The sequence below is a fragment of the Babylonia areolata genome, chromosome 14 (assembly GCF_041734735.1).
Source record: "Babylonia areolata isolate BAREFJ2019XMU chromosome 14, ASM4173473v1, whole genome shotgun sequence".
NCBI classification, from domain to species: Eukaryota; Metazoa; Mollusca; class Gastropoda; order Neogastropoda; family Buccinidae; genus Babylonia; species Babylonia areolata.
In genome coordinates this window covers 13,755,339-13,772,212 of record NC_134889.1, presented here as the reverse complement: position 1 = coordinate 13,772,212, position 16,874 = coordinate 13,755,339, and the positions used below count along the sequence as shown (strand labels likewise).

Genomic DNA, 16,874 nt, shown 5'->3' with positions numbered 1-16,874 from the left:
ATCTGCAGAGAGAGGGTTGGTTCCGGACAGCTGGGAATGAAAAGAGAAAGAACGCTGACCGAAGGACATTGTTCTGACAGAAGGGAGGCGAAGCAGACGACTATCAGGACAGAGCTGGGATGTATGAATGCACAGATTCTTCTTCTTCTTCTGCGTTCGTGGGCTGCAACTCCCACGTTCACTGGCATGTACACCAGTGGGCTTTTACGTGTATGACTGTTTTTACCCCAACATGTAGGCAGCCATACTCCGCTTTCCGGGGTTATAAGCGGATGATGTATGTGATTTATATCGGGTGCAGAGCCAGAAATAGCCGATAAAATATATGCAGATTTATATTTGATTCTGTGTTGAGCAAGAGGCCAGTGAAGAGACTGTCAGAGAAGTGTGACATGTTTCTGTCCAGGTGACTTGCAGACCAACCTGGCAGCACCGTTCTGGATCTTTCGAAGCTTTCCAAAGAAGATACTTGGCTGAGCCAGTCAGGAGACTGTTACAATGTCAAGCCTAGACTTCTTCTTCTTCTTCGTTTGTGGGCTGCAACTCCCACGTTCACTCGTATGAACACGAGTGCACTTTTACGTGGATGACCGTTTTTACTCCGCCATGTAGGCAGCTATACTCCGCTTTCGGGGATAAGCCTAGACAAAACCAGCGAACAGACCAGTGCTCTTTAAGCTTGAATAGAAACGAAATATCGAATGGAATTGATTTCTCGGCTTTCCAAGTGGGTTGCCGTACAGACAGTGGACACACGCTGCTTGAAAGAAAGAGGAGCAAATGTGACACCGAGAGGAGGAGAACAGTAATATCGTCAGTGCCAGTCTGAAATGTTAACAACACAACTCCTTTGTCCACTCCATCCCCTTTTCACAAACAAACAGCAAGTGCTGGTGCTTTCTGATTGACAGCACGGCTCTTGACGTCCCCTTCACCCCACGCCTCTGGCGATGAACGCGTTTCAATAATGTCTTTCTCATTGATTGATTGATAACTGCCGGTTATTTATTTTCGTGGTGGAGCGTCACATTTTGCTTTTCACTTTAGTGTTTGCGCGACGACACATGCACATAAACATACGCACGCGCGCGCGCCCGCACACACACACACACACCGACGCGCGCGCGCTTGTGCACACGCACGGTCACATTCACATGCACATGTGGCACACAGACACACACTGAGACACACACACACGGACACGGACACGGACACAGACACACACACACACACACACACACACACACACACACACACACACACACACACACACACACACACACACACACACAGCTGCACTTGGAATAATAAAAAGACATCGACAATGGACCGGGCATGACTGATTCTGACAAATCGTTTCAATAGAATATTACGACTGGACGTGAGGTGTGAAAAACGAACACTTTTTTTATTTATTTATTTTTTTTTTAACTGTTTTTGTCCTCCATACGACCGCGGGCTTTTTTTCTTCTTCTTTTTTTTTCTTGTGTGTGTGTGTGTGTGTGTGTGTGTGTGTGTGTGTGTGTGTGTGTGTGTGTGTGTGTGCAAACACCTAGGTCGGATTAGCTGTTGGAAAATAATGAAAGTGAATGTTTGCGCCCTGAAACCAAAACTGAAAATGAACAAAAAAGAAAGCCCGTGGAAGTTGATAGCCTTTGTATTAGTATTAGGATACGATAAAAGAAAAAACCATCAGAGAGAGAGAGAGAGAGAGAGAGAGAGAGAGAGAGAGAGCGTGTGTGTCGCGTAATTGTGCTCTGTCGTTGTTTAGTCATTATTTTGTTTATGTGTTTATTTATCATGATCATGTTATTGTACAGGGTTTGAAAGTTATAATTAATTCACTTTTAAGAAAACACGATTAATTCATTATTAACTATGGCACAAAGATTGATTTTTTTTGTTTTGATCTTTTTTTATGATCTGTCTGAAATGACACGCGAAAAGATGGTAAAGAAAGGAGAGGAGACACACACACACACACACACACACACACACACACACACTTGAAACACACCACATTTGGCACACACACACACACACACACTTTAGTGCACGCACGCACACACACACACATACGCAAGCAGACACACACACTTGCACGCGCGCGCACACACACACACACAAACACACACACACACACGCGCGCGCGCAGACACACACACACATTTGACACACCACATTTGGCACACACACACACACACACTTTAGTGCACGCACGCACGCACACACACACACATACGCAAGCACACACACACACACACACACACACATATATACTCACACACATTTGTCAGTACAGTCAGTTAATTTTCGACGATGCTTTGACGTTCGTTTTCATGTTTCTGTGTAATCTCACATTTGGAAAGGATCCAAACAGTAGAATCAAAATGCTCAGTCCACTGAGGAGACCGTTTGGCATCCGCCCAGGAAAGACCACACAACAAGTGAAGAAACCCATCAGACGGTTGGTCCGCCTCGTTACGAAGACCTGACTACAATGAAAAAAAAAAAAAAAAAAAAAAAAAAAGTAAAAGAAAAAAAGAACTGAGGAAAATGATATATGGTATGACCAGCAATATCCACATTTCTTCCCCTGTACTTTTCCGTTTATAAGAACGAAAAACTTGTTAACTGGTTAATAGCATTGTGATAATATATACTCTGCATTTCTTCCCCTCCGAACTCTTCGTCTGGCCTTCTTTACGTCTCTTGACAGGGGAAGAAATGTAGAGTGTATATTACAATGTTATCTAAACTGAACAAATTTACGAATTTTCCGTCCATGGAAGGAAACTGAGGGGAAAGAACGCAGGTGAAGAAATGTGGATATAGCCGTATGGCCACCTGACAAGATCCGACGGGCTCTCCTAGTCCAAAACCATCCTCCAGGGAACAGTGCGGGGGAAAAGGAGACGATCGAGGCAGACAGCGAAGGAAGTGGGCAGACAACATCATATGTACTGAGTGCACAGAGAGGGGCGTTGCCGAAACAGAGAGACCGCCAGAAATGGAGAATGTTGGTCGCATCGACCAAGCGCCCCCTCGACCACACCATGCAGGTTTCGGGGCAAGTGACAGTGATATCTTCACTACATGGGACTGAACACACACACACACACACACACAGAGTGACACACTGACACTCACAGCCCACATACACACACCGCGCCCGACATCCACATACATTTATGTGTGTGTGTGTGGTCACGTGTGTGTGTGTGTGTGTGTGTGGTCACGTGTGTGTGTGTGTGTGTGTGTGTGAAGGCCTCCGTCATTTGCTGGGATGCCTTCACGTCCGTCGTGGAATTTTACCCATTGAATCACTGGTGCGATGATGTGTGTGTGTGTGTGTGTGTGTGTGTGTGTGTGTGTGTTTTACCGTGACGTTCCGTCTCTCCATACCACGGTCTTATAATGGTGGACAAAACCAAGTCGCCGCGCCACTGATAGTTGGGTTCCTTAAATAAAAATCCTGCACTTCGTGATAAAAACATAATAATTAACATACATGTACAATAAGCTCGAATGAACACATTAAGCGAGGGATCCACTTTCCCAGTGGCTTGTGGCAAGCGTAAAAATTACTCAAAATTAATTACGAAGACCATTTACACCGTTCACACGCGAATGGGACACCATAGTATTTAGCAAGGCGGGACGAGGCAAAAATTGGATTTTTAAAACGAAGGTGTTATGCCTTTTTCTTTCTTTCTTTTTAATTTTTTTGAAAATTATTTTTATCAATTTTAAAAATCTGCTATTGAAGTGTGGTAATCAAAAATAGGGTCTTGCTATTGTGTTTAATTTCTAGATGGAAGTATTATATAACTGTAACTGTACAGTTTACAAAATGAGTGAATGAATAAAAATAATGAATACATAGATAAATGAATAAATAACGAAAGAAAGAATGACAGTGAGAGAGAAAAAAAAGAGAAGAAAATTAATAAGAGATTGTTTGGTTTGTACAAGACAAAATAACCGTATCTACTTTACAGACTTTATGGTAGCTATTGACAACCCTATAGGCTGCATATTCTGTTAGGAAGTATGTTTAAATTGATTTGTTCGTACTGGTGTGTATGATTAGAACACATAGCCTTGAAGAGGCCTTTACAGTCGACAGGGCTCTTAACAATGTAAAACTGAAAATGAAAAAAATGAGCTTGTCACAAATGACTGTCTCAAGTTGCTTTGTTCTCAGAGACAGTTAATGTCTTGTCAATGCAGACAAGTATGTGGTTGCTATGATCCGCCACAGTCCAAATCGATGACCGAAGACGTGATGGAAATCAACTGGGATCTTTGTGCGTTCAAGTGTATATGCTTTAGTAAACTGACAATTAAGCCTTATGTACACGAAAGTGCATCTTCACAAGTGACTGAGAATGTTGATGTTTTTGACTTTTGGCATTCATTATCAGTTGTTTCGCCTGTCAGGTTAATGACTTCTCTTTTACGAAGTCCTTTAGGTAATTTCCTGTAATTGTATTTAGATTTTTTTTTTTTTTCAAATTTCACCCTCATTGCACCCTCATTTGCCCAGTTTCCCCCAACCCTCCATTCATTCACATCTCCCACCCCTTCTAACCGATAATACTCAAATTTATTCATAGATACTTTAACAAAATGTCTTCAATCACCGATATGTGTGACGGGACATTAACTCACTCAGTACGGCCAGTCCTCTCTTCTCCTCTACACGGACCCCTCGGATGTCCAGTGGGTGTCTCAATGATCCAACCTTTAGCTTCCGTCGTCAGACTTGTGGTATTGTTTGTCAACATTCACCTCTTCAGTATAAGAGCCTTCCGCTTGCAATGTTTTGATGGTGATAATTGGGGTGAAACGCTGTTAACGTCGTCTCTTTCGTCGTTCGTATGGAGAGAGTTAAACAAAATTCCTCCTCCTTCCTCCTCCTTTGTGCGTTATGTCAAACAGCATCACAAGAAACTTTGATCTGCCCAGCCAAGCGAGAATGTGCTGGTTACGTCTGTGTTACTGAAATATTAATTTTGCTGATTTTAAAAGATTAGGACATTGCCCAAATCCTGTTGATCTGTCTTTGTTTGATGAAGGAGATGGATATGAAGCAACATTTCAACATTTTGCTGAGTGGCAGAAGAGGTTTAGAATAGAGGAAAGCAGTGACAAACTCTAAAAGGAGACTGAGAGATGAAAAACTGAGATGAAAAGATGAGAAACTGTGCAGAAGAGCTTCAGGATAGAAGTCTTTTTGTTAAACCTGCTTCAGGGGACATGGTAACAATAGATGTGTACCATACACATGCTCATTTAACTCTACAGACGTGCTGACAATCTGTCAAAAGCAAACTCACGAGAGAATAATGAAGACATGGATGATAATATGTCCCAGTTGTGTAGAATATACACGTGTGGACCGACACAAACAGGAATCGAGCAAGTTGGAGTGCATTCAACACGTATCAAACATAAAACTTCGCACAGTTCTTCCAGGCCCGATTGTCACTTTACAAGGCAGAGGAGTGTCCTAATGTTTGACAAAGACCTCGGTGACACCATCAAGAAACATGCAGTTACGATACAGAAGCCTCACATCTTGCAAAAACCGCTGAGCTGATAAGAACTGATCTGTTGTAGCCAGATAGTTCATTCAATGGCAAATTCATCCAAAGGATTTCAAGAAAATTGTGTACATTTCACCCTGAAGGCATCCATCAGCATGATGATCAATTGAAGAATTAACCACTCCACCCCAGATTCAAGCTGTTCTCAGCACACCATAGATGATTGCATATCACTGCAAAAAATCATTAAAAGCTACATCACTTATCCAGCGCGACAGAGAGACATCACTCCCAATCTACTTCAGCCGTAAAATTCATTGTCAGACAAGAAAGAAAGGGCTGGTTGAAATCCTTCATAGCCTTGGCCTTGGGATCTCATACAAGCGTGTGTTGTCTATTCCAACAGATATTGCAAACAGTGTATATACAAAATCTGAAACAGACGGTGTAGTTCTTCCGCCAAGAATGATGATAAACATTAACATAGTTGGAGCTGTCGACAAAACTGACCACATCTCAAGATTGACAACAGCGGGAGACACCTTCCATGGGATATCTGATGCAGAATGAGCATGAAGACGCAGAAGCAGTTATACACTTCACACCCCTAATTCAGCAATCAGTGTCAGCCAGAACTGAAACAATGCCTCCCCTCCCTGTCACCCACACAAAAGTGCATGCAATTGCTCGGACCTCCAAAGGTGTCTAAACACCACCATGTGACGTCAGTGCAAAACCAGCTGTCAGACTTGAAAACAAGACGCACGACACTGAAAGTGAATGGTTGAAGTACTGCAAAGGTGTCAGCGTAGTGAGCAAGGATGGAAGGGCGGATGAATGCATCAAGAACCGCATCAACAAAGCAAGGCATGCCTTCAACACCCTGCGGCCAATTTGGAACTCCACATCTCTTTCAACTCACAACAAACTGAGGATCTTCAACATCAACGTTAAGGCAGTCCTCTTGTATGGCTCTGAAACATGGCGAACAACCAAGATGAACACCAACAAACTACAGGCCTTCATCAATAGATGCCTGCACCGTATTTTAAACATCAGATGGCCAGAGACCATATCTAATGCCTGCCTCTGGAGAAGAACCAACCAGGTTCCCATTAGTGAGGAGATCAGGAAGAGGAAATGGGGCTGGACAGGCAATACCCTTCGAAAGCCTCCAGACGACACCACAAGACAGGAAAGAGGCGAGCGGGCTGAGCAAAGCAGACCTGGAGAAGAAGCTTGGAGGTTGAGATGAAGGCACAGCCGGATGGACATAGGCCCGGCTGAAGAGAGCAGCCAAACTGAACCGAGTCCGCTGAAGGAGCACTGTTGCATCCCTGTGGTCCAGAAGGAGTCAAGAGGCAAAAATCAAATAAGTCACTGGAAAGGGGTCATTGAAGATGAACGTGAGATCGCCACTGGTACACTTTCCTGGTCAGATTTCCATGCTGCACGTCATGAGTATCTGGACAGACATACTATCAACATTGGCCATGCTATCAGGAGGGGGAGGGGAGAGGGGGTGGGGGGGAGGGGGAAGGGTTTTCAAGAAAGAGTGGAAATGAATGTAATATTTTTCTTTCGTGTAAAGCGCCCTGAGCTCTTAGAGAGAACTGAAGGGCGCAATATAAATGTACATTATTATTATCATTATTATTATCATAAATATCAACTCATGGCAGAAGAAATCTAAAAGGAGGCTTAGTTGCTATCACAATTGGCACCCAAAGTTCTACACAATTCTCTCTCTCTCTCTCCCCCCCCCCCCTTTCTCTCTCTCTCTCTCTCTCTCTTTTTTTTTTTTTTTTTTTTTTGTTTTGTTTGTTTTGTTTTGTTTATTTTGTTTGTTTTTATTTTTTGTGTTTAGGGTACAAGTAGCCCAGAGAAAGATGAAAGGTCATTCTCTTTCCGTTGAGATGATATTTCTTTCTCTGTTTCTTCCTTTGAAGGTTTTCTGTAGCAATTAATGGCAGCACAACATGGTATGTTCTCACTTTCGCTTTCTCTCTCACTGAAGTTTGGCTGATAATGGCTGTCGCGCGCAAGGGACGGTCGCTTCAAGCGGTCACGCGGTGAGCCTCAGGATGGCTCGGTCCACTCCTCCGTGCTCCATACACTAACCAACCTCCACCACGGACGTCCCACTCCATCCCACCACGCTTTTTTGTTGTTGTTGCTGTCTGATATCACTTAAAGTTGAACTGACGTCAAACTGAAGACTTCTTCACACACACACATACACGCACACAGAGGCAGTGCTCTCCCTTGAACTTCTCTTTATGGAGAGGTAACATAACTCAGCTGTTGATTCCCATCTGCACGTCTTGAGCACGGTTGTGACGTGACAGCTTAGCGACTTATTTGTGTTCTCTTTTCAATTGATTTTCAGTTCAACTTCCCGAGAATTATCAGCGTGAATGAGCACGTGTTCCTAACCCGAAAAAAACAACACGTCCATTCTTTGTCGTTCAGATCAGCCAATGATGAGCAAAGCCAGAGATCTTGTCTCGTCGCGAAGTTTGCGACTGGCAAAATAACATTGGGACAGGGAGCGGTGACAGAGTCAGATCTGGCATCACTGTTAGCTCTATGATTGCATCTTTCGGTAAGTGATAATTTAAGACATAAACGAAGGAAAAAAATATTCTGTTATTTTTTTGTCAAAACATTTTTTAATTAAATGTACCGACTTGTTTCTTTCTGATGACGATGTCGGATCGTTTGTTGATTGATTCACACACGATGCGGTGTGTGTGTGTGTGTGTGTGTGTGTGTGCGCGCGCGCGCGGACATTTATCTGGATGCCTTCGCATTTACCCAATGAATGGTGCTGTGTGTGTGTGTTTGTGTGTTTAACGTGCAACACAACGTATGTTTGAAGAAAAAAAAAATTCTGTTGACAAGTAATGCTGAGTAACTGAATCAGTGAATGGATATAACAAATAAAATAAAAAAGAAGAAAAAAAAGACGAAATTGATTAATAGAAGATGGGCCCAAGATGATTTATGATATCCACACAAGTTAATCAATGTTGATCTCTACGTTTTATTTTCCAAAGTTATATCTTGATTCAGGGCCAGATTCACCCTGCAATTATTGTATGTCTTCTGGTATAATAGCTTCATTTAGTCCTTGTTTTATGAATAAAAGAAACAAGCTGTACCTGTCCTGTTTTTCAGTTTTCTATTTTTGAGATATGATAATATTGTTATGGTTTTGGTATATTGACTTGTGAAGTTTCTTTTATTGTAATAACATGGCAGACTACTGAAATGACAGTTTAAAATTTAGATTTGGTAATGTTGGCCAGAGTAAAAGGGGAGTCAGGGGGAGGAGAAAGGAAATCCTTACTGCAGTTGCCTCTTCAGAAGCCATTTAGTCTCTTACTCTGGTTTGGGCTGGCCCCCAGTTTTCCCAGTTGAGATTTCCTGTTATTCCCCTCCATCTGCTTTAACTTAGTCATCAAAGAAAGATTTCTAAGGTGACATTAATTATAGAATTAGGAATTTTGGTGTTTTTTTAATTTCTAATTAAAAAAAAAAATTTACATTTATTAGATTGTTCAAAAATGGAACTTGGACCAGTTGTTTTCAATCAAATTTATTGTAATACTTACGACTGATGTACATGTATCCATGTATTATACATAAACCACCCAAAAGTACAACCAGCTGGTACATGATCTGATGATGCACATTGGAAGAAGTGTGCCATTGGGGTTATATTTAGTATTCTACTTGATCAGTAAAGAGTATGCGAGCTGAGTGGTTTGAAGTGTTGGACTTTCAATTGAAAATTTGAAGGCCTTGAGTTTCATTTTGAATTTTGGTAGTGTCCCACTATCTGGTAGGATAACACTGGACAGATTGAAGACACTGCAGTTCTTATCATTATGTCTGAACCCTGTCAGTGTTTTTGTGTAGAATTAGAACTCAAATGTGGACCTTAATCCATGTGGGAGTGAAGACGAAAAAGGCCACCATTTTATCCACTTGTGCCAGAACTCCTTACATACGATAGATGTATCACATACATTTGTGCATGCAGATCAAACGTAGTCATAAGTACTGCATACAGGGTGTCAACTGTTGTAATAAATATTGTTGTCACTCTAATAATATTTATTAGAGTGTTTGCATTTGATCCTATCAATCCTAGAAAATGAAGTATGGGTACCCAAACAGCTGAGTAAAAATACTAAACATTGTTATACAGTTTAAGTTCTCTTCTACTTCTTCTTCTACAATACATTACAGGGTTGTTTTGGTTTTTTCTTTTTGGTTTTTCAGGGTTTTTTTTTTTCATTTTAAAAGTTGACCTAGGATTTCCTGCACACGTGAATTTGAAATGAGTATCAGTATCAGTATCTCAAGGAGGTGTCACTGCATTCAGACAAATCCATATACACTACACCACATCTGCTAAGCAGATGCCTGACCAGCAGCATAACCCAACACACTTAGTCAGGCCTTGAGAAAAAGAAAAAAAAGTCATTGAATTTTATTTTTTCAAGAAGGAAATGAATATTAAAAAAAAAGAAGAAATAATGAATATTAAAAAAAAAATAAAAAAGATAAAAAGAAATAAATGAATTTAAAAAAAATTTTTTTAAAAGGACTAAAAGATGGAAAAAAAAAATTTTTTTTGAAAAATATAGTTTTAAAAAAATATGAAAAAATAAAATTTTATTGAATAATAAAATAGAATAAAAATTAAAATAAAATCAGAAAAAAATAACAATAATAATAATAATAATGATATTAATAATAATGATAATAAATGAAAGTAGAATCAAAAGACAATAATAACAAGTAAACAAATAAGCAAATAAATGTAAAACACACACACACACACACACACACACACACACACACACACACACATGCATAACAGATATGCAACAAACATGCAGTTTGACAGATATGAAAGCACAAGCAAAACTGCACAGGCCCAAATACGCATAAACATACACGAGCCCCGACACACACACACACACACACACACACACACACACACACACACACACACACACACACACACCATCTCCCAAATTACCCCCCCCCCTGCACCCCCGCACACACACACTCATACACTCACACACTCACACAAACACATACATACGCCCATGCCATCACCCTCACACACACATATATATGCACACCCGCACGTTCCAATATTCCATTGCTCCCACAATCCAGACATGCACACACACACACACACCTCATCCTCTACACACACTCACCCCCAACCCCACCAAACACACACATGCACAAATCGTAGCTCCCACGACACACAACCCCCACACCTTGAAATGAATACAGAAGAATCAATCAGTTACTTAACGATTCGCTTTTTGATAAATGAATCATTTTTGTATTAAAAAAAAAAAAAAGATTATGGTGGAGGAATTATATTTGATACATGATAGGGTTTTGTAAACTTTAAGATTATGAAACTGATATTTAATTTTAAATGTTAGGGTGTTGTCAACATTAAATTTCTCATTCAAGTTAATAATGAATTACACACACAGTAACACACACACACACACACACACACACACACACACACACACACACACACAGAAACACAACACACACACGCTCACACACACACACACACACTCAAACCAACACATACACATGTGTGCACACATTTACACATGCAGTCTAAACAAAAGTTTTAAAAACAAAACAAACAACCCCCCCCCCCCCCCCCCCCCCCCGAGCCCCCCCAAAACCTGGAAACTGCGACCTGTTTTAGTGGGCAGAACCCACTTTCCATGCAGGCAAGTTGCACAATATACATGTGTGTGTGTGTATGTATATATATATATAGAGAGAGAGAGAGAGAGAGAGAGACTGATGAGAGCAGAGCTACTGACTGAAAATGTCGCCAGTCAGGTCTTGGCAGGTAAGGAGAGAGTAGGCTCAGTAGCAAAACAGGAAAGTGAGGAAAAACATCAGCATGTTACATATATGTCTGCAGTAGTACTTCCACCATTTAAAATTCATTTTAAGTTATTTATTTTCTGGAGAGATTGATCTCCAGTGTCATCTCCACCTACACTTGTCTTTCCCCAGTTTTCCATTACTTGCATTATACATTTAAGTGATTGTGTGTGTGTGTGTGTGTGTGAGTGAGAGAGAGAGGGAGAGAGTATACATGCATATTTAAGTGTTTGTGTGTGTGTGTGTGTGTGTGTGCCTGTGCAAAGTATAAGTTTTCAAACTTAGTTGTATAGATCTATCATGTTTTGTAACAAGTATCTTGGTAAGAATGTGTATTTTAAAAACTACTCTGTAGGGCAGTGAAGTACTTCAGTTCACAATAGTGACCCTTTCCCGCCCTCTCCCCTCAGTTGATACTCTTTTTCCCTCTCTCTCTCTCACTCAGACACTGTCTCACACTCACACACACACACACACACACACACACACACACACACACACACGTATACACACAAACACACACACACATGTGCACACACACACACACACACACACACACACACACACACACACACACACACACACACACACTATTTGTATACATGTTTTTAAATACAAACACACGCAAAAAAATCAAGATGTTGGCAAGCATGACAGTAAACCTGATGCTTTTCCCATATATCTTGATCAGCAGGCTCTTTCTTGTCCCCCTGACCCTCTTCCCCACTTCAACCAGTCTGCATCTGCCTCCCCATCTCCTGCTTTTCCCCACTTCCCAGTTCCCTTGTGAGGCTTGGCATTTCACACTGCTTGGCTAACCTCCAACATGGGGCAGCTGACTCCAGTGACTGGTTCTTCCAGAATGTCCAGCCTGAGCACTTTGTTTTAGTGTGTTACACCGTTAGGTTAGTTTTTAAAGGTCCTCAGCTTACCAGAAGCCCACTCTCATTGTGGCCATGAGAAATTACCAGGGAGAGGGAACAGAGCGTGAGTCAGGATGATGTGAATACTCAGTCCTGCCCCAGTCTGCCTCCAGTGTTGCTTTGCTCTGTGAAGTTGTTTTGTGGTCTCATGTTGACTGTGTGTTGGGTCACAGTACTTTTCATAGTTTCTGTGGTGTGCAGTTCTAACTATTGTTGTTTGCAGTTTTCCACAAGTTTCTAGTGTGAGGAGCAGTAACAACTGAATTGATGTATCGTAACTTTGCGAAAAGTGACTCTTGAGTCTGACAAATCGTTCTGCATTGCTTCACTTGCCTTTAATGGGAAGTGATTTTCTTTTCACTAAGACTGTGAGTCGGCTCTTGCTTAATTAAGCAGAGACTGAAAGTGAAACAAGCACTGTGAAAAGAAAGAAAAGAAAAAAAGCCAAACCCAAACCAACAGTTTACTATTGATATTTTGAGCATTCATCCATGAGGGTTTTGACTTTGAGACTGCATACATAGTGACAGATTGAAACTGGTAAAGAAAGTCTCTGTATCACACGTCAACAAGTGTGTATAGAAGTCACGGACCACACCAAAGCTCAAATCCTGAACTGAAGGAGCTGCAGAATAGTTAATGTCAGATTCTAGCACAGCCACACAGCTTCAGAATATGGCATCAATTTCAAAAGAGCAGCAGACTGACTTGGGTTCCAGTGAGAATATCATGCACGAGATCAACTCTCGGTTGGTGCCAACTTTTCTGGACCCATTGCCTCAGCCTGAGCTGCACCCCATGCGTTTGACAGCCGCACCTGTTGAACCAGTCTCAGCCCGTTGGGATTGGGTTGTGCCCCGTGCTGTTGGCCCCGAGCACAGCCTGCAGAGAATGGATCAGGAACTGCAGCGACTGGCTAGTGAGATGAACCGACTGTGGAGCCAGCCACCTGTGTACCGACCCCTTGACGCTCCCCATGGATGGCTTCAACCCTCAGCTTTTGGAGGGCCTGATTTCACCAGGTTCTGGAACCAGTCTGCTGTGGAACGCGAGGCAGCACTGCAGCGCCTGTGGAATCAGTCGGGGGGGTGTGGCAACAGCACGGGTGTGGCTCTGCCTACCACCAGCATGGAGGTGCCAAGAGGCTTTGTGCGTCTGAATGCAGCCCCCCAGCCTTCAGTGCCCAGTCTGAACGCCCCCTGGGGAGCCACTGCCCATGCTGAGGCCTGGAGGAAGAAGGAGAACTTCTACATTGACAACCCTGTCGTCAAGGGAAGCGATGGTCACAGCCAGTTCCGCCTGGAGTTTGACCTGCGGCAGTTCAACGCGGGCGAGGTGGAGGTGCGGACGGACGGTCACCTGCTGACTGTGCAGGCCAAGCATGAAGAGCTGAGTGACAAGAAGCAGGCGCGGCGCGAGTATTTCCGTCAGTGCACCATTCCCGAAGGCGTGGATCCCAAGACCATGGTTTCTCATTTGAGCCCTTCTGGGATCCTGTCGGTGTCTGCTCCATTGAAGGCTGCAGCTGGAGAGAGCATGAAAAGCATTGACATCAGAGCCCTGTAGACTGGAACTGATGCTTTTCTTCAAATTCTGCTTTGCTTGCTTGTCCACAGCTTGAACTGTACAGGTCAGGGCTACAGGATAGGTTTGGCTATGTTGAACATGAGCTCCAAATTCAATAGAAATTTGAAAATATCTGATGGAATATAACAAATTTATGTAATAATACTAAATAGTATAGTATAAAGCAGATGGTGAAATCATTATCTTTTTGACACTCTTCTTCCTATAACTTGTCAGCTGCTTTGATTCATGTCAGAAGTTTGCTTTGGTCACTAACTTAACTTTTGATTTAAGGTGTGATCTCTGTTGACCAGTATGTTCTAAAGCCATGTTCAGTGAGAACAGATTAACAGTTTTAATTGCCATAGAACTCGGGGCTCTGACAGAAAACTCACCAAGCCACAAGTAAACTTTAAACAAATGAACTGCTATGATGTTGCAGACTGCAGTGCTTTGTCATTCCATGGTTTGACAGACTGACATTGAAGTCCACAAAAATAACCTGAGACTGTCAGTGGGGTTCTTTTATTTATTTATTTCTTACTCCACTGCCAAGTTCAGATCTGAGTGACATGTTCACTGAACAATAGTGTTGTAGTGTTGGAGGTTTTTTTCCAGCTTGAGTTTGAGCACAATGTTCAACAAGTTTCAGTTCCTTAGTGGATGTTAATTGTCTTTTTTAATTGACGTTGCGTACCAAGAGAAAGTTATGTTACAAAACTGAAGCTTTCTGTGCCTGTCTTTTTGTCTGACTCTCTTTCTAACTTGTTCATCCACTGTCATGTTTGTTTTCTTTCTTAGTGAAAATTGTCATTGTTATTAATGTTAATTTACATGTGTACCATCAGAAAGGTGTGTTACAAAACTGAAGCTCACTGTGCCTGTCTTTTTGTCTGTCTGTCTCTCTTCTGTCTTGCTCACTTACTGTCTAGTTCTTTCTTTGTCTCTCACTCTTTTTCTGTCTCTGTCTCTGAAACTAGTAAAAGATTCTCTCTCTGTCTCTCTCTGTCTCTTTCTCTGTCTCTCTCTTCTAACTCTCTCCCCAGTCTCTGTCAGTCTTTTTGTCTTGCTTGCTCACTTACTGTCTTGATCTTTCCGAGTCTCTCACTCATTATCTGTCTCTGTTTCTCAAAGACTCAGTTTCACTGTCTTTGTCAGTTTGAGTTGCTGTCAGGGAAGTGTCATCCTTCCACTGTCCTCTGTACTTCCCCATGGTTATAGATTACTTTCTGTGTATGACCATTTTCTTTTCTTGTCTTCTGCTAAGTCCAGTGTGTGTCTTTTGTATGGGTTAGCTTGTGGACTGTTTCAGCTCAGGTTGGTGTTGGAAGACTTTTAATGTAACAAATATTGGCATCAGAATGTGTGTTTGTCTGTTCTGTTATGTTATTGAAATGTGTTTATGTCTCAGTACCAAATGATACTCAGATGTTTGCAATCATAATGGGCAATGCTGCTTGGGAAGGAGTGATAAAAAAGACAAAAGTTTGCCCTGGCTTATGCTTATATTCTAACAGTTTATCTACATTTCACTTAGTCATTATGTAGACAGTAGAGGCAATGAATGTTTCTGAATGCCAATATTTTACTGTTCCATGTGATACCAGTTGAAATTTATTGATAGTCAGTAAAGATCAGGTGACACTGTACATCTTTGTCATTTGTTGCCTATACAGTATACTGCTATAGCCCAACCAACCATGCATGGTCATACTTGGGCTGAAAAATGGAATACTGGTCCCACAGCAACTGAAAAACTGAATACTGGTCCCACAGCAACTGAAAAACTGAATACTGGTCCCACGGAAACTGAAAAACTGAATACTGGTCCCACGGAAACTGAAAAACTGAATACTTGTCCCACGGAAACTGAAAAAACAAAACAAAAACAAAAACAACCACCCAAAATCTTGGAAAGGAAATTACTTAATCAGGTACAACTACAATTACAGACAGTCCATGCACATTTACAAACCCAGTACATGCCTCAGACATCAGTTTTTAATCGGAGGATTAAAACAAAACCCAACTAATGTGAACGTAAACATTGATCATATATGATAGACAAAATTATATGAATAATAACGGGCGTACAAAACCAAAAATTGCCCGCAGGCACCTCACGTCAGGGGAGAAAATTGAAAAAAAGGAACAGATGACAGCAAAGAAAAAAAGGCCAGAAACAGAGTGATGGAAAAGAGGAAAATTCTAGAACAGAACTTTCAGAAAGTAGGGATACAGTATTACCATTTATACTTCTGAAAGAGCCCCTGGCATTCCCATGTGAGGTAGGCTAAAAGATAATAAAACAAGAGAAATTGATAAGATTGAGGCTAAAATAATAATCAATACATAAGAATTTGACTTTGTTTTTATATGTTCATGTCTCCGTACTCTGAGAGCCTTAAAAATGGGGCTGACAGAAAACTACAGTATTGATGTGTATTGTTTTTATTCATCAGAAATAATAGGACAGGGATAGAGTGGGAGGGTTGTGCAATGGGAACCTCATGTGGTGTATCATTTTCATCTAGCAAAATATTCAGCAGTTACAAAGAAAATTTATAGCTGCAACAACAGCAAGTTCAATTGATTATGAAAATGTGTGTGATTCTGAATACTTGTTGCTGTTCTCTCTGTATCTGTCTCACGCGCGTGCGCGTGTGCGCGCGCACACACACACAAAAGTTCAGGTACACACACATATATATATTTATATATAAGAAAAAACTTGCAAAAAATATGGTAGTTAATGTGTTCTCCCAATTGAGGTCACCAATTTTTACATTCACATTTGCATTTTCTAATGAGTACAGAATATGCCAGTCACTCATTGCTCAGTTTTCTGTTCTCATTCTCTAATGGTGTTTTGAATCATGAA

At 41.4% G+C, this 16,874-nt stretch overlaps 2 protein-coding genes across 3 annotated transcripts in view; both read left to right on the top strand.

Annotated features, from left to right (window-relative positions):
• The first annotated feature begins 7,858 nt into the window (after positions 1 to 7,858).
• The window catches only part of LOC143289495 (putative RNA-binding protein 18), a 15,641-nt gene continuing 6,625 nt past the window's right edge, over positions 7,859 to 16,874 (top strand). For both annotated transcript variants that reach the window (XM_076598481.1, XM_076598480.1), the window contains exon 1: positions 7,859 to 8,157. The gene's annotated coding sequence lies outside the window, so the exon portion shown is untranslated. The remainder of the gene's footprint in view (positions 8,158 to 16,874) is intronic.
• The window catches only part of LOC143289494 (uncharacterized), a 5,600-nt gene continuing 791 nt past the window's right edge, over positions 12,066 to 16,874 (top strand). Inside the window, exon 1 of the mRNA XM_076598479.1 lies at positions 12,066 to 16,874. This exon is cut by the window's right edge and continues 791 nt beyond it. Within this exon, the coding sequence (XP_076454594.1) occupies positions 13,067 to 13,993 (927 nt within the window). The 5' untranslated portion in view covers positions 12,066 to 13,066 and the 3' untranslated portion in view covers positions 13,994 to 16,874.